This window comes from Lactuca sativa, chromosome 2 (genome assembly GCF_002870075.4).
Source record: "Lactuca sativa cultivar Salinas chromosome 2, Lsat_Salinas_v11, whole genome shotgun sequence".
Taxonomy (NCBI): Eukaryota; Viridiplantae; Streptophyta; class Magnoliopsida; order Asterales; family Asteraceae; genus Lactuca; species Lactuca sativa.
Genome location: NC_056624.2, coordinates 46091084 through 46116318, shown reverse-complemented (window position 1 = coordinate 46116318; position 25235 = coordinate 46091084). Strand labels below are relative to the sequence as shown.

The 25235-nt window shown below is 35.0% G+C and overlaps 1 protein-coding gene across 4 annotated transcripts; it reads right to left on the bottom strand.

Annotated features, from left to right (window-relative positions):
* Nucleotides 1–1090: 1090 nt before the first annotated feature.
* LOC111885436 (probable cyclic nucleotide-gated ion channel 20, chloroplastic) lies at nucleotides 1091–24268 on the bottom strand. 4 transcript variants are annotated; one of them, XM_042899044.2, is made up of 16 exons: nucleotides 23948–24268; nucleotides 23012–23275; nucleotides 22793–22942; nucleotides 22512–22715; nucleotides 22072–22263; nucleotides 21754–21852; nucleotides 8056–8193; nucleotides 7722–7970; nucleotides 7070–7330; nucleotides 3971–4116; nucleotides 3784–3861; nucleotides 3364–3493; nucleotides 3020–3266; nucleotides 2024–2162; nucleotides 1308–1405; nucleotides 1091–1217 (listed from the first exon to the last, which is right to left on the bottom strand). In XM_042899044.2, exons 3-16 carry the CDS (start codon nucleotides 22916–22918, stop codon nucleotides 1198–1200), a joined length of 2127 nt encoding a protein of 708 aa, XP_042754978.1. In that variant the 5' UTR covers nucleotides 22919–22942; nucleotides 23012–23275; nucleotides 23948–24268; the 3' UTR covers nucleotides 1091–1197. The 4 variants fall into 4 exon arrangements, with proteins under 4 accessions (XP_042754978.1, XP_023737465.1, XP_042754977.1 ...); XM_023881697.3 differs by having other exon boundaries at nucleotides 1091–1405; nucleotides 23948–24267; XM_042899043.2 differs by lacking the exon at nucleotides 23012–23275 and having other exon boundaries at nucleotides 1091–1405; nucleotides 23948–24267.
* Nucleotides 24269–25235: the final 967 nt, after the last annotated feature.

The following is a 25235-nucleotide window of genomic DNA, read 5'->3' as shown; positions in this document are numbered from 1 at the left end:
TTGGAAATATCGTTGCCTCGCTAATCCCTCGTAAATCCTTCGTAGACCAGGAGGAATTTTTACCCTCGCTGAAACCTAATTCCGTTGTAAATTAGTGAGGGATCACCACTTTTGTTTTCACCGCACAAACATTTTAACTCATATCATGTTTATTTTTAGAAGACCGCAAACCTAAAATGATTTGTACGCCCTCTTTTTTAAGACATTCAATAACAACTTCTCACATATTTTAAAAATAAACATTTTTTTTCTTGCTTTACATTGAATAGTAAACTACGGTATTTTTTAACTCATTAATCATTGCTCATAATTAATATCTTATTGGGATTCACAACAATTTTTTTTTTACGTTATAATGGGTTTGTTATGTATTTTTTCTTATTGCATATCCATATTAAATAGTAGTTTATAACCCGTGAGAATTACAATTATAAAATTAATTAAACTTTCATACTAAAAACTCAAAATTATTCATAAGTTATTTTAAATAAATTATTAATAAATATATATTTTTTAGTTATAAAATTATAATCGTTAATTTAGATAAATTAAATACGTGACCTTATAATATGTATTAATTTATTTTATTTTTTACTCTAATGTTATTAGTTTAATGTAATTAGAGTAGGAAATTTAAAATTTGAACCTTAATATGGAGAATCAATAGGTTGACAATGACATGACATTAATTAGAAAACATAATAGGATGATACATGACAAAAGAATAATAAACATATTTTTTATTAGAATAGGGATTGAATTTTTAAAATCATTTTCAAAATAAAGACGATTTATAAAACGGGACTAACATATGATAGATATCAGTTAAATGTTTTAATGTATTAGATATTTATCCTTTTTGTTTTATAATTTAAAGTCATTCTTATTTTTTTTAAATGTGTAATTAGTTTAACTTTTCACGATAATGCCATTTAACATTTAGGCAGATTTGGTGTGTAGATAGAAGACCTTTTATCTCTTTAAAAACAAACATCAGCTTAATACTTAATTTGTAAAAACCTTATGCCAAAGGAAAACATGCAAACATGACTTGAAAAGCTTTGAGACGCCAACGGCATAAGTGTCTAGCTACGCAGAACTGATATTAATTATATACATCTCATAATAATGACTTCATAATCCACAAACACAATGAAGGAATGTCAACACACACCTTAGAGGCATTTGGCACCAATATCACCAAATTCCAGCCATTCCTGTGGAATGTATGTCTCACTCATATTAATACAAGCTCTTAAACCAAGAAAACCATTTAGAGCATTAAAGTGGTTGCAGTATAGTACGACCACGTGAGGTTTTTGCACGGTTTTGGCGCTTCTTATAGTGTCTCCATGCCACCTGGATAGTGGTTGCCGCCATGCTTCGCCAGTATAGGGATTTGTTCCTGAAGGTAGCAAAACATGTAAACCATGTAATTATAAAAACTGAATTTATTTTAATTGCTATCAGGAACAGAAACCATAATCTGACATATAGCTTATGTATACTAAACAATTGGACAATTATTATAAAGTAAATGTGAACAATGCTGGTGTTTCCCATTTGGAAGTGAAACTACTAGAACCTGTCCCCACATGCGTGTCCTAGAACTATCGGCTTTGATCCAAAACATTCAGATACATTTTCATTTTTTAAGCATAAACTGAAACAACTTAGTGATGATCACATGCTTATATTAAAAGGTATCACATTAATTTGACATGTAGCAATTAATTATTTCAGGTTTATTGGAACAGTGACAATATTAATCAAAAAGTAGTTTAAGTACGCGACTTCATTCAATTTCCTTTTACAAATTTCAACATTAAAATAACGCATCTGATACTCAACAGTAAAAAGAACATTATGGATTGGCCTTCATAAAATTCTTATATTACGTGTAATATTACTTTTAATATCCCTATTCACGTATAAATATTTTACAAATCCCTCCCTCCCTCTAATCTTTCACTTATATCAACTAACAAACAGTGCATCAAATATTGTGTAGAAGATGTATTACCTTATGGCATGCTGAACACGAGGATTCCTGAAGTATTCAGAAAAAAGGTTGGTTACTTCTTCAAGTTCTGCAGCCCAAATAACATATGCCTCCACATTCGATAAGCATTTCACCGTTCTGTTGCTAATCAATCTTTTTCCTGTTGGTTTAATCCAGAGGGTAATTAGTTTTCTTGAAAGTGTAATATAAACAATTGCTGTTTTGATGGGTGTTCAAAGAGTGATTGCGGGCCTGATTTCCAACATTTCCTTGTTTTCTATGGTTTCTTGTATCTAAAGGTAACAATTTATAGTGGAAAAAAACACATCAAAATCTTTAAAAAAAAGCAAAGGGTGTAACACTTTATATGCATGTGTAGTGAATGGAAAAATGGTTATTAAACCCAACATGGAAAATCACAATAGTTAACGACACATATTCACTTCATTTCTAATTTTGTGGCCAGACTTTAAAAATTGTTTCCAAAACCGTCCAATTTCTGACAACTGTTATTAAATCCATTCGCCCATGTCTGCATTTTACAGTTTTTGGTCAAAGTTACCTAAAAAGTCAATTTTGGGTGGTACAATGGTGTTACTAACTAAGGACATCCACAATGCATTGAACTCCATAGAGTTCAATGGATTGTCACATCATCATTCTACAAACCATACAACTCTATTATTTTTTTCTCTACAATGCATTGAACTCTACAAAGTTCAATAGAATGTTACAAAATGTAATTTATAGTAAGTATTTAAGAATTAAAACTTTCCTTTTTCCCATTGAAGAGTTCAATGACCATTAAACTCCAAATCCATTGAATGTCAATGTGGCATCTCACAATGGTAGAGTTTCATACATTGAATGACACATGGACTTGCCACCTCATTCAACTCTCCCATTAAACTCACCATTGTGGATGCTCTAAGTTTATTATATTCCAAAGACCAATTAGAAATCAAGTAAGAGTACAATCCACTATATCGTGATCTCCCCATCCAAACTACTTTATACCTCCATTAACACAGAAATGTTCGAAGTACGATATGAGAAGTTCTTCACCGCATACATCGCCTTCTGACAACGGAACTTTATTCCCATTTTCTACTATACTCTCCAACTTCCCTCTTGCAATAAAAACCATTTTCGTCACAACCCCACCTATATATAAAACTTTGCCTCCTTTAATATATGTCTTTTTCCTTAACCTTTCATATATTGCATCTAAAAGTGGTTCATCCATATACGCAAAAATCCGGACCTACAGATTATTTAAAAGGTTGAGATGCAGCTTTAATGATCAGTGATCATGTAACCTTCACCTAACAGGAACATAGAAATGGTTTAATCGATCTTACTTTCTTGAAGAACTTAAAGAGGTGATGGCGAACATCTCTTTGCAAGTCTTCAGGTAAATTCTGCACTAGTGTTTCTCCATCAATCCCTTGGGTAGCAGCCCCAATAAAATACTCCGACTCTCGAACTTTTCTGCATATCAAGACCTTAAATAGTCAAGTTTTGACCAAGTAGACATCAAAACTACCTGATGCAAATCACAATGGAAAAGAAAGAATCTTATGACAGGAAAGGACATAACTAAAACACCCAAAACGTGGAACAAGGTTAGAATAGCCCTAGAAAGCTTCTGGAGTCCAGTCCGGAGTAATAACTACAGCCTAAAGCTTCATGCTAAATTTGAACTTTTACTAAGAAAGGAAATTGCGCTTTAATGATTAATTACTGTGATTGATGAAAATAATGAGGCATGAGATTTGTACCTTCGTAGGTTTTCTGGTAAGTTCTCGTGTCTCATCCACTCTTCAACATCACGTCGTCTAACTAATGTTTCCATTTCTCTACGATAATTAATATTAAATGTCCATGGATCATTCATATTGAAGAACTACTAATATCATAAATCAGTGAGGGTTATAAGCAGCATAAGTTTCCTACTAATTGGTGTACCTACGACCGAGACCTTGAAGAAAGTTCTGCATGCTTCCGATCAGAAAGGAAAATAGTAGAAGTCCAACACCAATGATAAACATGGTAAAAAGGATTTCCCAGAAAAAATAACTTGGAGTTTGATTGCCAGCCAATGTACTGATTTGCTGTGGCACAATCATCAGCAAATGAAAAGGATTAGAAGGAACTCTCTTATTAAGTTTGATGCGAGTAAAAAATACAAATTCATGGGAGGTGGATGAAAAATAAGTAAGCTTATTCTTTCAGAATTTAGTAAAACCATGGTAACTAATATTCTATGTAAGGTCATGTATTCGCATTTGATTGTAAATAATGGATTACAAGAGGTATATATGTATGTAATATTGGGATGGATATTACATCTAATTACCCTCTAGACTAAGATAATTAAACATGTGTAATATATAGTCTAATATGCCCTCATAGCCTACGGACGGGGAAGACCATGAGGAAAATTCAAAAATTTTAATGGGGTTGAGACAAGATATCGACCCCTTTGTGAAAAGGATTGATCGTAGGTGGCAAATGCAACCCCATAGGTCCCTTCATGTGGGATACCATCTTCATCCAAGGTCTGACTTTTGTTCATGAGATTGAAATTACATATTAATTTACTTTATATATAGTAAACTAATATCTTACCATAATTTTCAAAAATAGCCTTCACTTCAATGAGAACTTTTGGGCCCATTATGAAGTCACACTTGGATTGTACTACGTTATTGAGAAGATGTATGACAGACCAACAAACACAAATATTCAAGAACAACTTGATAAGTTCAATGACAGAATAGGAATGTTTGGTTTAATTATCCGCAACCATTTCAATAAGAAAGAAGATCCAACCAACATGGTCGTGGAGACACTATGGAGATGAGTGTCTAAAACTTCAGCATCTAGCCATTCATATGTTCAATCTCACATGTAGTGTCATAGGATGTGAGAGGAATTGGGGCACATTTCATTATGTACTCCTCTTTTTGAAGAAACAGAGGTTAAATGTTTTAGTCTTTGTGAAATACAACATTAACCCTAATAAAAGGCATCAAAAGAGACAAAAACCAGGAGAAACTTACGAGGATGCATGTCTCCCTAAAGATATCCCGTTGATGGATGTTCACTAATGCTTTAAAGAGGATGGGGACTAGTAACAAAAAAACAAAATAGAGGTAAATACTTTGATATACAAAGCATATATATTATATTACCTTAGTTTATAAAATAGTTAAACATAAAGATACTTTTAATTGTTTTAGGACTGAGGAATGTAAAAAAGGTGTCGGTTATAAATGACAAAAGAACAACAATTATTGTGAGTAATACAAAAGATGAGTTGAAGTTGAGTATGATGAGGATGGAGATGAAGATAGTAAGGGTTTTTCCATTTGCTTTATTAATAGCTCACAAGTTGTATTATTTTGTGGATACGATATATTATTTTGTATGATTTTTGCACATGCCACATGTATATGGTGGCAAACTGTGAGTCAGACTCATAAATAGTGAAGCTGTAATATTTTGGTGAGCATGCATTAATATTGAACCAATATTATGTCTTTCATGTGTGTTATACTCCATGTATATACACACTTCATAAAATCATCTGCTTTGTTATCTTTCAATTTGTTTGAGCTATTCCTTTTTCCTTGTTCTACAACACGTCATTCATGTAAGAATATCCTACAACACGATCCTCTCATATTTTGAACTACTATCACATACACACTTCATAAAATCATCTGCTTTGTTATCTTTCAATTTGTTTGAGCTATTCCTTTTTCCTTGTTCTACAACATGTACACATTATGTATTGCTCTTTCTTTTTGCAACATTTGCATGATTTGAACTTGCCTCTTGATTTTGATTGGCCTCTTTATCTCGAGATCCATTATTTGATTTGTTCTCATTGATCGCCATGAACACACAAGCAATCGGCTTGTAAACTACTTAAGCCATTAGTAGCCACCATTTTACTTTGCCTGCTCTTTGAATCTTGGGCCTCAAAAATGTCATATAGAATAAGGAACAGGAGCTTGGCAGAAAATGTAACATCATTAAAACCATATCTTCCTCTCCATACTTGACTTCCATCGGAGCTAGGTCGGCAATGATTTCTTTAAATTCGAAATATGGTTCGACAGGCATCCTCCATTGTGCATTTTTGTTTAAAAAACTTCTATTTGAAATGAATTTTACCAGTGAGATCTTTTGTTATGCATAATGGAGTTGGTTTAATTAAGTTAGAGTTGTATGGCCTTTCTTTTTCTCTTCATATATCTAACGCATCTTCATAGTCAGATTGTGCTAATAACGCTTGCTTCTTGACGGAAGATCATACTCCATGGATACCATTAACGTCAAATAGACCTTTGCTAGGATAATGAATGTGATTCTGATACCACTTCTTTTAATCACCAATATAAGAAACAAGTAGAAGTAAAGAGAAACGACACAATGGTTTGTGTGCAAACCGTTGCAGGTAAAAACCCCAAGGCTCATGAAAGATTTTATTATAATCAATGAAGGGAGAAGGGAGTTCAAAATGTATGAATAATTATTATATAATGAATTGATACTAGACTATAAGGCTATTTATAGAGAAGAAAACTAATAAACTACTCATCTAATACTTATTCCGATAACTATGAAATCTTATTAGATGCATATCTTATAATAATAGGTAACTTGCCTAATTCTAAGGAGAGGAAAGGGGAAACAACCTATAGAGAATTCCAAATCACATATTACCAATAGTATGTTGTTGCTTTACCAATGGAATCAAGGATTGTTTTTTTAATATTTTGAATTCGCAAGCCCTCATACCATGTTAAAGAGGATGAAAAAAATACTTTGTCACAAAAAGAGAATATATAGAGTGCCAAAAACCCGAAAAAGTAAACCGTTAAGAACATAACATGGATTATTGACATGCTAGCTATACATCAAATAACAAGGAATGCACATGTGAAATAGCTTAAATCCCATCTTTAATTAGAAAAATGTAAGAAGGTGTTGAGACGAATAAAAAGGGTCTGATAAAAGAAAAAGGGAAGACAAAGTCAATTAAAGATAAAATACCTGTAACCCCCAAAACATAGAGTACGCACATCTTGTGATCATACTATTGTCTACAATAAGATTCACAGCCTTCACATAAATTCCATATGGGAAACCATCTTCGGTAAAACATGCACTCGAATTTTTATCTTGTTTCCATTTATTCCATATTTGATCACCATCAAAGGCCCAAGACTCCTTCCCTTTCCCACAATCTATAAACTTCATACAATGCATGATTGTAGAATTATGGCAAGCGTCTTGAAGGCATTGATTCACCCTCTTGAAAGAATTAAAGAAAAACAGTTAGAATAGCCTACAAACTTTTATGAACTAATGCAATAATAACATGGATGAATTCAATTAACAAATATATTTTTTCAACAGTATTCATGTCTTGATTCGCTAATTCGACTTTAGCAATCAATGACTAATCTTTTTTTTTTTTTGTCTTGCAGTAAATGATAGTGTGACTAAATTTATATATATATATATATATATATATATATATATATATATATATATATATATATATATATATATATATATAAAAGAACTCAGTGTCATAAAAATGATAGTGTGATTAAGATATAGGAGCTTTTTTTTTGTTTTTTTAGATTTATTATGCAATGAAATCATGCATAAAACATGAAAAACTCCTACTCCCACCCACCTGTAAACCTAACAAATACCAACATGACCCTACAAAATGACCAGCCGAGACGAAAATCTGAAGATTGGATATAACCAGCGAGTATCCTGACCGAGGAATGTAACCACTTGCACCCATGCCATCAATAAGCTTGGAAATTCGGAATAACCTTGGAATGTATTGAACAAGAACAGCTGCTCGCAAAAGATCCTTTTCATAATTTGTTCCCAATGATGCAATGGAATTTGGTAGGATAAATACTACGATTATCTACATGGACGAGTAATTAACTTTTTGAGGAATGTACAAATGATGATGTTAAGTGATGATATATATGCTTGAAAGAGAATCTTACCTGAGGAATTGGTAGTACAATAAATAGGTCAAGGAAAAAATACCCAGAAAGATAATGTAACACCGTTTTTCTAGGATGATCAACCAATTCTGGAGCACCTAGAACTCTTGATTCAGGTGAAAAGAATGCTAACCTGAACTGTAAAAAGATATTAACAATTATTCAGTACCAGAGAATCATTGTAATACTATAATAACGAACTAAGATTATTGGATATGCAAGCAAGAGTTCTATACATCATAAAAAACAAAAATCATCTATCACAATATAAATTCATCGTAGATTATTGGATATGCAAGCAAATAGTCACCAACACTTGATTTCCTATAACATTATTCACGAACTTGTTATGATCAAGGACTTCGACAAACACAAACATGATAATTAAGAAGGTACTAAATCGACAATAAGAACATAAGGATTTAACTTGGTTCGGTATATCAGAGTAATCAAGATAGAGAGTGATTTTATTGATAAATAATAATACACCCTTTCAACATTAGGGTTACAATCATACAAGCACATCTATTTACATTAAACATTTGACCTAATTTCTCTCATGGCTCTGTACCGTGGCTCATGGTTCTATGACACCACCAACATAACCTGCGCTTCGAAGTTTAGAGTTTGGACCTTCTTTTGATCACTAAAGGTCGAAGCAATGTATGCACCGATGACCAAAATTGCATTTCTGTGCTTAGTTTTGCTTCTAAATGGACAATAATAACACACGGATTTAACTTTGTTCACTTGATCAGAGTAATCAAGCTACATTTGCAGGCAAACTAGAGAACGATTGTATTGATGGTCAATAATACACACTTTCAACATTCGGGTTACAAGCATATATATCGTCAACATTAGCTAATTCATGGTTGCTTTTGACCTTGTCCATAGTCTTCAGTTTCACTCTTACAACTTTGCCAAGCGTCACGCCCTAAGCTTTGCACTAACAACTTCCCCCGAAGCCTTTATTATGCAATACGAACTACTCCAAGAACTCAAAAAAACTCTAGAATTGTATAATGGTAGTTCAAATGGAACACGTAAACTCGCTCTTGATGCTCACACAAATGCAATCACATTTAGGGATTCTAACATTGTTTGGTATCTTAGCTAATGTTTATCATTAAGAAAAAATGATGTTGACATGGATAAGGCTTCGACTCCACATGGTAGAATTAAGTCATTTATAATTTTAAGTCTTTCTTCACATATAAAGGAGTTCTATAAAGGCTCCACTTTCTGAGAAGACGCTCTTCCTCACCGCTGGTTACAGCCACATTACTCACCATTGTCGCACCCTTGCTCTACTAACACCATCAACATGTTACCCTTTTTATTTATGTTTCACTATTTTCCTTGAGAATTTGATTTATAGAACCTTATATATGTCTGATAATCTATCCGGGTTTTTTTCTATACTCTATTTTGATCTGGTATCTTTTCATAATCTGCAAATTTCCAACCAGGGAATCTCTTTAAGATGATAGAAAACCCTCATCAGGGAAAATACAATGGTTGCTTAGGTTCTTTTTTTTTGAAAGAGTGGTTGTTTAGGTTCTTGAAGATTAGACAAAACATCATTGGTGTAATGGAACAAGAACATGCTGATTTCCTTACGAAAATTCGGAGAAATGTATTTGAATCAAAATTCATTTTTTGTCTTCTTAAATGTCTTCGATAAAAAACATAATTATACAAGGAACCAAGGAACCAATCAATACCATACTCTTGTGAATGCCCGTTTGCAACAAGTCTAGCCTTATATTGTTCAACGTACCCATCAGAATTGGTTTTAATCTTGAATACCTAACGACAACCTAAAGAGGTAATTGCATAAACTCGCAAACTTTATTGTTGAAGAAAACTATCTCAAAAACTCCAATTCCACTATTACAGGATCCTATCAGGCATCTATATATACCGAACAAAACACATCAGTATAAGCCTAGGAAACTGAAAGTAAACATCTAATACTTTCCATATAAAATAGTCCTTATTACTCAAGGAACCTATGAAACCTTGAACAACACTCCAAGGTACTTGGACAACACTCCAAGTTATCGCCATCTGGGTCAGAACACGTAATGCTCCCATATCTGACTCAGATATTCGCCAACAATCACCCCCTGAATTTCTGAGTCGAGGATAATTCTTGCACGCCAAGCAATGCTCTCATCTCTACGAACCTTATTCGAGCTAAGGCCTTTGTAAGTGGATCTGCTCGTTGCTTATCTCCTGAAACATGCTCAACAATCACTTGCTCATTTTCAACACGTTCTCGAATGAAGTGGAATCGAGTGTGAATGTGCTTGCTTCTTCCATGAAAGACAGGATTCTTTGACAATGTTATTGCTGATTTGTTGTCTATGCGAATCAGCACCTTCTGTTTCTTCATTCCTGTCAGCTCAGCCAATAACTCCCTTAACCAAACCGCCTGACACGCAGCTGCAGTAGCTGCCATGAACTCTGCTTCACATGATGACAATGCTACTGTATCTTGCTTTTGGGAGCACCAAGTGATAGGTGAGTCACAAAGGTAGAAGACATGCCCTGTTCTACTTCTGCCATCATCAATATCCACATTGTGACTACTATCACTGTAACCTATCAAGCTCATATTTTTACTTCGTTTGTATACAATCCCAAAAGATGGAGTACCACGCAAGTAACGAAGAATTTGCTTAATAGCGCGTGCATGAGATTCTCTTGGGCTTTGCATATAACGACTAACTACTCCAACCGAATATGCTAAATCTGGACGCGTGTGTAAGAGATATCGTAAGCAACCTACTATTTTTCGATAATAGGTAGCTTCAACTTCTGGTTCATCTTCAGCTTTTGACAACTTTAGTCCTGGCTCCATCGGACATTGAGTTGCATTACACTCTTGCATGCCTGCCTCTTTTAGAATCTTCATAGCATAACTCTCTTGCTTCACCTTTACACAACCATTTTCTTGCAATACTTCAATACCCAAGTAGCAAGTTAGTTCACCAAGGTCTGACATTTCAAACTGTAATGCCATTAGTCTCTTGAATTGGTTTATAAACTCTAATCTTGTTCCCGTTACGAACAAATCATCTACATAAACCGTAACTATTATGTACTCTCCATTTGCAACCTTTCTATAAACTGCATTTTCTTGCATGCACCGTTTAAAACCCATATTTTTCAACGTGTTATTAAGCTTCAAATTCCATGCTCTTGGAGATTGTCGGAGACCGTACAACGCTTATACCAATTTGTATACTTTTGTTTCTTCACCTTGCTTCACGAAACCTTCCGGTTGGCAAATGTACACTTCTTCCTTTAAATCTCCATTTAAAAATGCAGTTTTTACATCTAAGTGATGAATCTTCCATCCGTTCCCGGCTGCGAGAGCAATCAATAATCTTATTGTCTCAAGTCGAGCTACTGGCGCGAATACTTCATCAAAATCAATGCCTTGCTCTTGTACATAGCCTTTTGCTACTAGACGTGCTTTGTACCTTGTAATCACACCATTTGTATTTCTTTTAATTTTATACAACCATCTTAACCCGATAGGCTTAATATCTTTAGGCGGAGGAACTAATTTCCAAGTATTATTTTTCTCGATGGAGTCAATTTCGGCCTTCATTGCATCGAGCCAATTCTTGTTCACTTTGGCTTCCTTAAAGTTCTTCGGTTCTTCATCGAATGACAACATTAAATGATCCACATCTAGCTCGTAGTCATTTAATCTTCTTGGCAACACTGAAGTTCGAGTGGACCGCCGAAGTGGGACAAAACTTGCATCATTATTTTGATCATCAACAGGTTGTGATGGGCTGCCATCATCACTATAAGTGTCATTGGTTTGAGCGGTTTGTGCCGAATCAGTGAACTGTTCGGTTTCTGTTGCAGTTGGGCTCAAACCACCATTATCTTGGGTTGCTTGACCATTACTCCACAAGACCGTAAATGTACCCGGTCCATTTCCATCTTGATTATTGGGTTCATTATTCCATTGCCATGTCTTATTTTCATCACACATTACATGGGCACTAATAATAATTTTATTTTCTCGCGGGTTATATAACCGAAATCCTCCCGAATTGGGTTCCTTTCCAAAATATACCAACGGTCGTGACCTATCATCAAGCTTCTTCAAGTGTTTAGAGACTACTCTTTCATATGCAACACAACCAAATACTTTCAAGTCTTCAAGATTTGGTTTTTCACCATAAAATTTCTCGAATGGTGTAGCACCTATCAATGCTCGAGTAGGTGTACGATTTATGATAAACGTTGCATGTCGTACCGCTTCGCCCCAAAAGTGGTTTGGAATATCTTTTGCTTTCATTAGGCACCGTGTCATCTCGAGTAGCGTCCGATTTCTCCGTTCGACTATACCGTTTTGTTGAGGTGCATAAGGAGCCGTCAACATACGTGAAATCCCTTCTTCATCACAAAAACGATTCAATTCGGTTGATGTGAATTCTCCACCTCTATCCGTATGGAAAGTCTTGATCTCTTTACTGGTTCGTGTTTCAATTGATATCTTGAATCTTTTAATAATCCCGGATGCATCACTTTTGTGCTTCAAAAGAAAAGACCACATATATCTAGAATAATCATCAATAAGAACTAGAATATAAATATTACCCGCTTGGGTAGGGGGATCAACCGGTCCACAAATATCTCCATGCACCATCTCGAGAATATCTGTAGCTCTATAATTAGTTTTCTTTGCAAACGACTGCTTTGTTTGTTTTCCAAACATGCAAGATTCACAAAGTTTGTCTTGATGTTGGATTGCCGGTATCCCTTTAGCTAGCTTGTGCATCAAGTTTATCGCGCCAAAATTAATGTGGCCAAGTCGCGCGTGCCATAACCAAGCTTCATCATTAAACTTGGCTTGTAAGCAATGTGGTTTTCCAACTTTTAACTTTATTTTATAGAGTCGGTTTGCACTTCTCGGGACTTTCATAAGTAATCTTCCGTCTCCATCTCTCATGGTTAGGAAATCACCTCGCATCCGAATATCACAACCGGCTATTGTAGATTGCCCGAGGCTAATAACATTGCTACGAAGTGATGGGATATAATAAATATCTTTCATTAATTTTTGCTCACCACTTTTCCCTTCGAACAAAATTGACCCTTTTCCTTTAATGCTAACACACGATCCATCTCCAAATCTCACTCTACCCGTTATGTTTTTATTTAATTCAGAAAAATAAGAGTAGTTTCTGGTCATGTGGTTACTCGCACCATTATCTAAGTACCAAATTCCGTCTTCATCGGCATTTGCTTCAACTTTTGGAGGGATATATTTGTCTTCATTCAAGAACACCGTTTCTTGAATTGTATTCATCATAAAGAACGTTCCTTCTTCATGATTTGTATTTCCTTCGTGTGTCTGATTAAGGTTAGCCTCATGATTTTTTATTCGGTCCGGGCATCTTGAAGCAAAGTGACCATACTTGTCACACCGGTAACATTGAATATTTGAGAGATCTCTTTGCTCGCGTTGTTTTCCTTTTTGCTTTTGATCTTCACGATTTTTAGAGGATTCCGAGTGACCGTGATTTTGGGTATTACCCCGACCACGTCCACCGCCACGTCCACCACCTCGTCCACTTCCTCGGTTATTTGAACCCCGACCTCTACCTCTTGATGAATCAGTGTTTCTGTTGGATGATTCGGTTTTGGAATAAAGTAATTTATTTTGAGTCTCGATTACTTTATCTTCACCCTTGATTCTTTCTTCATAAGCTTTTAAGCGACCAACCACGTCTTCAAAGCCAATCGTTTTAAGGTCCAAAACTTGTTCAAGGGCTGCAACTATGTGGACAAACCGCCTAGGGAGGCTCGTAAGAAACTTCTTCGCAAGCTTTTGTTCGGTCATGACCTCTCCTAGTGAAGCGGATTTTGAAGCAATCCCAAATAATTTAGCAACGAACTCGTCTATCGTACTAGTATCACTCATCTTTAAATTTTCGAATTCTGTGATTAGAGTTTGGAGTCGGGCTTCCTTCACACGATCAGCTCCTAGGTTACGAGTTTTAATCGCTTCCCACATCTCTTTTCCGGTTTTCAAATTACCGATTTGAAGGATTAAATCCTCCGGAATCGATTGAAACAACAATCCTTTCACGATGTTGTTTTTCTTCACATCATCTAGTCCGGGATCAATTACATCCCAAACGCCATGAATCCCGAGTAGTACCTCCATGCGCATCCTCCAAATTGTGTAGTTCGTCGATGTCAAAATCGGACATTGGAACGTGAACGACATATGTTCCTTAGCCGGGGGTTGGGACGATTCTCCTCTCGACATCTCGGTTCAATTTCTGATTACTCCACACAAATAAAAAAAATTGATTTGTTTTTTTTCGAAAAATAAATTCTCACGTGAATTGAATTAATGTAATTGCTCCTTTAATTCAAGGTTGGACAAATTTGGGCCAATTAGAATAAGCCAAACACGAATGAGAATAAGGCCCAAAGTCAAACAAAAAAAAACACGTTCTTTAGGGCAAAAGACGCCTTCTTCACCGATCTGTTGCAGGTTCTCGATCTCTACAAGCAGGACCACACCACACGAGGCAGATGCACGTAGACGATTTCACAGCAAGAACACCGAGTAGCGGTCGATCACTCTTTGCGAACAGGAACCAACAATTCACTGTTCCGAACAGGTTTACTGCTTTATGTCTCCACACGGGGTCTCTCTCCACAGCAGGTATACAATAGAAGAACCAGAGTTCTAAAGGTTCTGCACACGAACTCCTTCTCTGAAATCAGATTCTCTTCTCCTGATGTTACCTTGTCTGTCACAGGCTTAGGCTCACGAAAACAGCAAAGCTTTTACACTGGTAACTCTCCACACGAACAAAACTGCTTCAAACTCAAGCAGAAAAATTCGTAGATGGTGTTCACCACAGCAGAAATTCACAACACAGGTTCCTTCTATCCCTTTGCTTTGATACCAAATAAAGAGGTAATTGCATAAACTCGCAAACTTTATTGTTGAAGAAAACTATCTCAAAAACTCCAATTCCACTATTACAGGATCCTATCAGGCATCTATATATACCGAACAAAACACATCAGTATAAGCCTAGGAAACTGAAAGTAAACATCTAATACTTTCCATATAAAATAGTCCTTATTACTCAAGGAACCTATGAAACCTTGAACAACACTCCAAGGTACTTGGACAGCACTCCAAGTTATCGCCATCTGGGTCAGAACACGTAATGCTCCCATATCTGACTCAGATATTCGCCAACACAACCAATTGTATGTTTTTTGAGTTGGAGAGGAACCGGGTCTCATGTATGAGTCAGATAAATGGTTGTAAGTTCTTTAGCCACAACATTTTTCCAAAAAGGAGAAGAGACTTCCTATTTCTTGGAATTAGGATCAATGAGACGGTGTATATCAGCTATAAATGATGCAAATGCTAGCGAGTGAGAATATTAAAATATTGAAAGCTTTGTGACTTAGGAGTTCCAATAGTCCTTCTTGGAGATAGAGGATTTAGAGTCGCAACAGGTGTAGGAACAATATGAGTGTTGTATGTGGAAGTACAAGAACTAGGGCATCTGATGTGGTATCATGAACTGGAGAAGCAGATGGAGTGTCATTATTAATAGAAAAATCATCAAAAACTTAAAGATTTGATCGTATCATTTTATGAGATTAAGCAGAAATCGAGTAGAACGAAACATGCTCCAAAAGAGTGACATGTCGAGAAACATAAATTTTTTGACTTACCGGATGAAAACAATGATATCCTTTTTCACAAATACCATATCCTTTTTGACCAATACCATATCCCAAAAAAACACATAAGATTGATCGTGGAGATTAGCTTATTCCACTCAACATGTGGGCGGAGAACAAAACAAGTGCACCCAAAAGCTCGTAATGAAGAGTAATCAGGTAAGTGACCATATAGCTTCTCAAATGGAGACATACCAAAGTTATATGAAGTAGGGATTCGATTGATCATGTAGATAATAATTAGTACAGTTTCTCCCAAAAAAAACACTATGAACCCTAGATGATAGTAAAGAATGAGCAAGTAGCTTTAACAAGATGTCTCTGTCTTCTCTCTGCAACACAATTTTGTTAAGGAGTATCTATACATGACCACTGGTTTATGGTGTTATCAAAAGAAAGAAGTGTGAAATCATTAGAGGTATACTCACCCCCAAGTCACACCGCAAACATTTATATAAATTAACTGTTGTGACTTGATAAGAGCTCTAAAACTCTTGTAAATTGTAAGGAAATCACACATGTGCTTAATGAGAAACCTAAGTATAACGAATATAATAATCAATACACAAAACAGAGTAGATGGATCCTCCCTTTGAACACAAGATCAAAAGATGCAAATAGAGCAATAGAGACTTCTAGTAAATGGAAACGAAGAAAATTTGGCTAACTTACAACAACTACGATTAGAGATATCATAACTATTCAAATGACCCAAAACATTTGTAGAGACTAGAAATTTTAAAGGGGATGCTGACACATGTCCCAAACGAGAATGCCAAAAATAGAAAAATAGGAGAAGAATTGCTCAAACGAAAAGAAGATAAATCAACACCAATGGTAGCGATATCAGAAACTTCGCATTGATCAAAGATATATAAAGAACGTCGAAAACGAAGATCGTATGAAGAAGTTATAGAATTTACAAAATTTGTGTTTTGCGAAACGCACGGCACGCACGAGGTGCTTCTAAAAGGTGGGACGCGGATCACCAGAATTGTGACACGTATCACAAAGCTGAAGAAACAACGTAGTTGGAGCGTGTGGCATGCATGTTCAAAAATCTGTTATAAATAGAGAATCACCCCTCATTTACCCCCCACACCATGCAAAACAATTCTCTCTGAAAACTTCTTCCTTGAGTCTGAAATCTCTTTAGTATTTAGTCGTTTTAGTAGAATTCTGATTCGTCAGAGATTTCAACAAATAGAAGTGTTTGGGTTGGAGTTCTGCTAGTCTAATTTCCGAACTTCTGCTAGTCTGGTTACTTTCATCTTACATATATATTTAGACAATAGAATGTTATATGTGTTTATGTGTATAGATGTTCCATGTTAGATGAAATTTTATATAAATAAATTTATATGATTTATATTGTATATGTATTTTTATGAATATAATACATTAGGTAATGAAGAGTAATAAAAGGTAAAAATGATAAGATTTCATAGTACGATGAATGATGAAAATGATGATAGAATGCCATGACTTGAACCGGTACTATTGTACTAACGTTGTAGGAACTGATACTATTATATTAACGATGTAGGAACTAGTACTACTATACTAACGATGTAGTCGTCTAATAAAATATAGATGACAACCACAATAATTACAAACGATGTCCCTTAAGATAGGTCTCTATAGATGAATAAAAAAGATAATGGGAATGGGTAATTAGGTTAATTGTTTAATAAGAAATAGATAATTAAAAAAATAAACTATATTATTGTGGGTTGAAAACCTATGTACTCACAAGGTTTCCCAACCTGACCCACTCATTTTCTTTGTATTTCTTTATATCACAGGATGTACTACAAGGATAACGATGTTCGACCCTAATGAGAGATTCGAGGAAATGTAGGCCATAATATAAAAGTTATTGTAAGGTTTGTAATGACTACGTTTATGCTTATGTTTCTTGTATCAGTTATAGCACCCCAAATATTAATAAATCAGTAAAAAAAACTTTTTTTCGTGAATACTTTCATGGGACCAATTCCACAAAATAGAGAATACATTGTTTTAAAATAACCATAAATAAAAAATTATTTTCTGGAAGTGAAAATGAGGATGTCACAATTCGCAACTAAGTTTGGTACTTGCCTATTGTTGGGTTATTAAAGGTGTTCATACTATTTTAGAGTTCTTAATTTTGTGGTGTTGTCGCTCTTCCGATAATGCTACTTCAGAAAACCATGATCTTCTAGTCACCCAATTTCCATATTTTCACCTTGAGGACAAGGCATTTTACTGGGAGGGAAGTAAGGGTACATCCCCGCTACACGTCTACTCACAAAGGAAGAACCGAGTCAAAGCATTAGCTGAAAAGAACCAATTTAATTCACTTTTAGAATATTTATATTTGACTCATTCCCTGGAGGGAAAACAGAAGTAGTGAACTTGCAAGTTTTGAGCTACTTTTTAGGATCAACTATTTAACTGTATTTAGCTATCTAGTTCTGCATGCCTTGTAGTTTGTTTTTCATTCATTCTGTTTTTATAATTCTCAAATTTAGTTTTGTAATCGGATACTCAACGCCTCGCGAATCGGGCCTTATCTTTTTCAATTCAAGTCTTAATTGCCTGCTAATTCTTTAGATTCTATCACATGGCAGAAAATTTTGGTATGCCATTTTCTTTTACATTTTGCTAATTCTTTTTGAAACGTTAGTTTGTTTACTTTTTGGAGATGAGGTATGATATAGACTCCATTTGTTGAGGATGGGTGATGATGTCACAACTAAATGCAGAAACTCTTAGTCCTGGTGTAACACCCGTTTCCAAAAAGGATCAGTTGAAGAATTAAAGAGGTCAAAGATAAGGTTTTGGAGAAAATATTATGTCACGACATGGTGTGTTGATAACCACTACGTGGCATAACATTTAAATGAAAAACATGTCCCGATGAACACCACAACATGGCAAGAGGGAGGTCATGACGTAATGGCTGCTTCAGCCGAAGCCCATGATTTTTAGGGTTTTTTCTATATTTAATGAACTTAACTCTTGGTTTAGGTCATTTCCTTCAACCTCCAGCTCCCCATTTCGAGACCTTAGCCTCCCTTCCATGTTTGTGAGCTTAATGGCTTGGTTTTGAGTTTATCTATTTGATTTTGTGAATCTTGTGGAGGAATCAACTTCTTGGTGCAAGGAAGCAAAGAACAAGCCTAGATCCATCATCTTCAAGTTTTTGAGTCATTTGAGGTATAAAGCTTGCACCTTCACCTTGTTCTTTTGAGATCCATGTTTATGCTCTTTTTGTTTTGTTTTGGTCTCATTCATGGATGCTCTTGGAGTTTAAGGAACTCTAGAGCTTATTATGACACTCTTGTGGCCATGAACTTTATTAAGTGAGAAAAAGGTCATTGCTTGGGTGCTCTTGATCCCATACACAAGATTTAGACTTGAAATAGCTTATTTGGAATTAGGGTTTAAGATCTTGCTTCGTGGTGAGGTTTTAAAAGATAAAGTTGGAAAATTTATCCGTTAAGTTAACGAGAACAGCCATATCTAAAGTTTTGAGCTTTTGATCTGTAAGGATTAAGCTGTTAATGAGAAAATAGCTCCCTGGCAACAACCACAACATTTCCAAGGAGGGCCCACAATGTGGCTGTATCCTGTTTATCGACATCCTACGACATGGCCAAGAGGTCTCTACGTCGTGTGGTCGTTGGCTTGGTTGACCGTTGACCGTTTTTTTTGACCAGTCTGAGCTTGGGTCAAATTTGAAGGATTTGAGTTATTGATTGAGGTTTATCCTTTGTTGGTGTTAGTTGATTTGCAATATTGATCAATACAATGAGGTATTGTTAGAGGATGTGCATCCTAGTTGACTAGTATAACTCCTTGCTATGTATGTATAGAGTAGGAGAATTGGTGTCATGGTATGCTAGACTTGTAGGAGCTTGCATGTGGACTGTATGATATTGTTAGGCTAGAGGGAGTGGTGCCACAAGAACCGCACTCCCTATTCTGACATGTAGGAACCACATAGGTGTCACATCATTTATACCACAAAAAGTGTGGTTCTTTACCACACCTAGGGTGTGGGAAACTATGGTAGAGAAAGAGAGGTGAGAGAGAAAGAGAAGAAGATAGAGAAAGACACATAAATGATAAGAGAGAGAGAGAAGGGAGTGTGGAATATTTTGGGAAAGGTGCGGCCAAACGACACCCAAGATCGCATATAGAGGGCGGTGTTCCCCTGCCAATGTGGCACTGAGAGCAGCCAAACCGCGGTCCACTCCCTTGAGCCTTAGATGTCATGAGTGGTTATGTACTTAGGTTAATGTCGGTATTGATTGTTTGTTCAGCGGTTGTATGTGGTCAAGTTTGATAGTCTGAGAACTCTAGGTCCAAAAAACTTATTGCATGGTTCTTGTTTGATTTATTGCTCTCGGGCGGGACCATCGGTTCGACTGTCTATTTGATCCCTAACTACATATGACTATGTATTCTCTGGAAGACTAGGATTTGGTCCCTAACAATTACAGAGAAGACTAGGATTTGGCCCCTAGAAATTGAGTTTGGGTTGGGCCGGTTGTACTCCTTGGATGGGGCCCATTATGTATGTTTGGGTGGGGTCCATTATAAAAGTTTCAATTGGGCCCGTTATACTCCTTGGGTGGGACCTGTTATGTATGTCTTATATATGTCTGGGCAAGCCTGTTATGTGAGTGAGGGTTGCACCCATTATGTATGATATATGTATGTGGACAGGAGATGAGTGAGGGTTGCACCCGTTATGTATGATATATGTATGTGAATAGGAGATGTGGTTGTTCAGCGCTAGAGTCAGTATTTTGCTTGTATGCATTGTATATATAGTGGAATATGTGGTATACTAGGAAACTCACTAAGCTTTATGTTTACAGTTATAGATAAAATATTTTGCAAGTTGTTCGTGAGAAGTGATCGGCGGGACTATACACACACATCCAAGATTTTGGTTTCCGATGTTTTGTAAATTCATCTCTTATAACACTATGGTTTCAAACAAAGGAATGTCAGTTATTGATTTTATGTAAAAAGATTTTAATTGATTAATCTATTTTAAAATGAAAAATCTATTTGTAATTTTTAGGACGTTCCACCCAGCTTTGCATAGATACCAACAATTTCACTTATAACTATACTGATTTGGATTTCATTCATGTTGTTTGTCCTTGTTTTCATTGATATCGATCAATATATAGAAGTAATTTTATTTAAAAAAAATTCAATCGGTTCCAATACTTTTCTATATACTTTTTTGGTACTTTTCTGGAAAGCTGCTTTTATTTGAATGAATATAATGTTTAAAAAAATGGCGTTGGCTTCATAACAAGCTTCACTTATCAAGGTCAACACAAAACTAAAAAAGAGAGTCTTCATAGTTTTCTTTTACTTTATAAAAACCATTTTTTTCATCTTCTTTCATTAAATTATAACTTACGATTTAACACATCGTTACACTGGATCCCAAAAAGTTTTAGTAACACTTACATTGGATCCCAAAAAGTTTTAGAGCATTTAAAACATTTTTAAATAACATTGGGGTGAATATTAACGAGTTTTTCTATTTATTTTAAATGAGAGATGAAGTAGTTTTCAAGATATGAAGTGGTTGTTTCTATGGCTAAAACACTCAAATGCAAGAAATCACTAAAATGTATAGACCAAAAATGGATTTGTTGAATGATATTTGTATTACTTAAAATAACTGCTTATTCCTCATTTTAGTCAAGTCCTATTAAAATATCATTTAAAAAAAATCATTAATTTTTGCTTTCTATTTAATTTTTTTAATCAACCCATGTAATACTCGAGTAACTAACCTAAGTGTGTCTCTCTCTCTCTCTCTCTCTCTCTCTCTCTCTATATATATATATATATATATAGAGAGAGAGAGAGAGAGAGAGAGAGAGGGAGAGCTGAAAAAGCTATATAGTGGTTTACCTGAACAAGCATGTGCATGAGGAATATAAGGTCCATCATGCTTCTAAAAACCACAATGGGTGTTGTCATTCCTGAATCAATCCCTATGCACTTAAAGCCCTGCTTCCAAAAAAAGATAATAATATACTAGATTAGTCAGAGATTAAACAATTAAAAAAAAGTGTACATATTATGCCAATTCACAACCACGGTTACAAGAACATTTAACTCACCATCATAGTTTGGAAATAACACGAATAAAATGTCAAAATTTAGATGAGATGCCAGCGGTTTTCATATATACTTATCAGTGTTTAAATGCGTGCTTAAGGGTTGTACCTTATTCACTGACAACAAGTAACAGAATAAGGGGTCTATGACAGTGGCGAATGAGCAAGAAGTGATAACTAATTGAGTCCACCCTCTAACAACTTTGGCATGTGGATTGATGACCCCAAACATAAAATGTTTTAGTAACGATAACTTTTCTCGTTTCCATGCCTTTACACCTCGACATTGATCATAATCATTCTGCAAAAGAACAAAAAAATACAACTGCATGAACAGAAGTAAGCAATTCATTATGACAAGAGTTCATGGAGTAATTTAAAAATACAACAATCTTACGTCCAGTGAGTGTAAATATGCCATATAAACTAATGATATAGGCAATTAAGAAAGCACCACAACAGCAATCATGTAAGTTTAGAACCAATATGTTCTAAAAGGGAAAATTGAAATCAAGTATGTTTAGTATTTTCCAAAGAGAAGAGTAATACATAGTGATCAAACCGCTGTGAAACTCTGAAGGTAAGTGGTCTTTCATAATAGCAAGATATCGGGCATGATGTACAATAAGAAGCATTGCACATCCCCAATTGTCCTGATCTCAATAAGTGCTTATTTTTTTCTTCATCATTAACTCCCAATTGATGGTTATCATTTCTAATCTCTTTCTCTTCCACAGCTTCCCTCTCTTGTCTCTGTACATCAAGACATTTTTTTTATTTAGCAAGGCAACATGACTTGTTGCGATGGAGTTCAATTCAATGGAACTCACAGGAATGGATATTGAAACACTTCTGGTTGTTTGTGAAAATCTTTGATTTAGATTATTCTCGTGTCTATGGGATGGCCAATCTGTAGCATTTAAAGATCGTACATCATCTTTTCCTTCAACGTCCATCTATAAACCCTCAAGTGCAAAAACCTGCATTAGAGACATGAAAACAAGTCAAACAAATATGCTTGATGAGAGAAAAAGAAAAGAAAGAGTTACCTATTGATGTAGAACATAAATAAAGAACAATAAGTAATCAAAAAGTCCCAAAGGTGGGAAATTTATTGGGTCCAACCCATAGAAGCTTTCCGTCCATATAAAGTGGGTCTACGGATCAAAAGTTATACACATTTGGAGTTATTTTCCACCCATTTCGGCCTTTTCTCATTTATCCATGAATGTGTCACACCTAGGTCCTCCATATGCTATTTTTTAATGAATAATTAGAATCCTTGTAGTAGATAGTGTTTGGACATCCTTTTCCTGTTTGAAGTTGTTAATAATCAGTTTTGATGGATAGAACCTACTGAATAAGGGTTTATAGTAATTTTAGCTAGTAGCAAACTAATTATTGGAAACTTATTATCTGGTTGTTTGACCCTTAAATGAATCACACAACTTCAGTTTCAGGTTTTGCTTCTTACACTTCTACAACAAATGCTGAGTTGAAAATGAGCTCAGGGGAAGCAAGTTAGGCCTAATTATATAATACAATAATAGTTTTAATTATGTATAAAATAGTGGTGTATAAGTAACTTTACTCTACCATATATACTGTATGATTATTTACCCTAATTAAATAAGCATATAGCAATAGATAACCACTTGAAGTAGCAATAATCGAATAACCACTTTCAAAAACCTTTAACAAACACTTCCTGGTATAAAAATAGCCTTAAAAAGTTAATATCATAACTAAAACCACTCTGAAACAGAAAAAAGCAGTGAATATGCAATAAAGTAAATTTAATTTTATGGTAATTGTTTGGAGCAACACATTCAATTGTGCTCAACCACATGTTGAGAAGCAATCAATAACGATTTTTGTACATTCTTCAAGAAAAATTGAAGTTAACTCATGATCAAAGTGAATCATATTCGGTAGAAAAAAGAAAAATAGAAAATCTGAATGAGCCAGCGGAATTCGAGACATACCTTTTTAAGAAGCCTAAATTAATCTCCAAAAAACGAACAATGAAGAAGCATAAGTAGCTATAAGATTGTTTATTCGAATTATGAATAGCAAAATGAAAAGGGGTGGTAGTTTCGACGCGATTAAGAGAAACCAGCGTGACAAAAAGAAGTCGAATTACCACAACTCAAGAACGTCTTATCAGCATAAAACCATCGCAGTATATAAACTTATTTTCAATGAAATTTTGCGAGGGATCATTATTTGCTGTAGACGTTCGAGATCTAAATGAAGGAATCTGTCGAATTAAATAGAAAACCTAAAATCTAAGAAAAGAGACCTAATCTTATCTTCTATCTTCATGTGTCACCTTTATAAGCCTGTATTAGGCACGTGTCATGTGGTACATCTATTTTTTCCCTCTCAAATTCTAATTTATGTTACACAAAATTACGCTACAAGGAAAACGATCATTAGCGGCGACAAAAGTCGTCGGTAATACTAATAGCGGCGACGCGTCGCCTGTAATAAGTCGTCGCTACTGCTTCGACACTATTGACCATACTTTTGCCGCTATTAATAGAGGTCGCCGCTAATGACCATGTCGCCGGTAATAAGGTGTGTCGCCGGTAATAACAATTTTCATTTTTTTTATTTTTTTTAATTAACGATTTTGGTTGTCGGTAATAATGTTGTCGATAATTACATAACAATATTCGATTAAATATCAAAAATAATAGTGTCAACATTAATTATAAATCAAACATCCGATTATAATTAATTAAATATCAAAAGTCATAATATCCGATTAAATATAAAAAGTAATAATGTCGTCTGGTAATTACATAACATCCGATTAAATATAAAAAATAATAATGTCGCCCGGTATTAGTGTCGCCGGTAATTACAAAAAACAACCAAAGTTTTACAATCTACCAAGTAACAAAGCGTGACAATGTATGCAAATAAAACTCATCCCTACGTAACATCATCTTCGTTCTCATCGTTTCCTCAATTATTTTAGGATTGAAAAAACAAATAAAGCTCATCCCTACATGCCGGGTCGTTGAGCATTGCACGAATACTTTCCAACTACATAATTAATAACAACATATATAAACTTATAAGTTAAATTATCAAACATAAACAAAAACTATCAAAATACATTGTTATTTTTAAACTAAGACAAAAAATCAAAGTACGTTGTTATTTTTTGCGCTTGGGACAAAAACGTAATTACCAAAGTTTTTAACAAATATTCATCACAAAACCAAAATTACCAAATCAACATGCATTTTACGATGCTAAAGT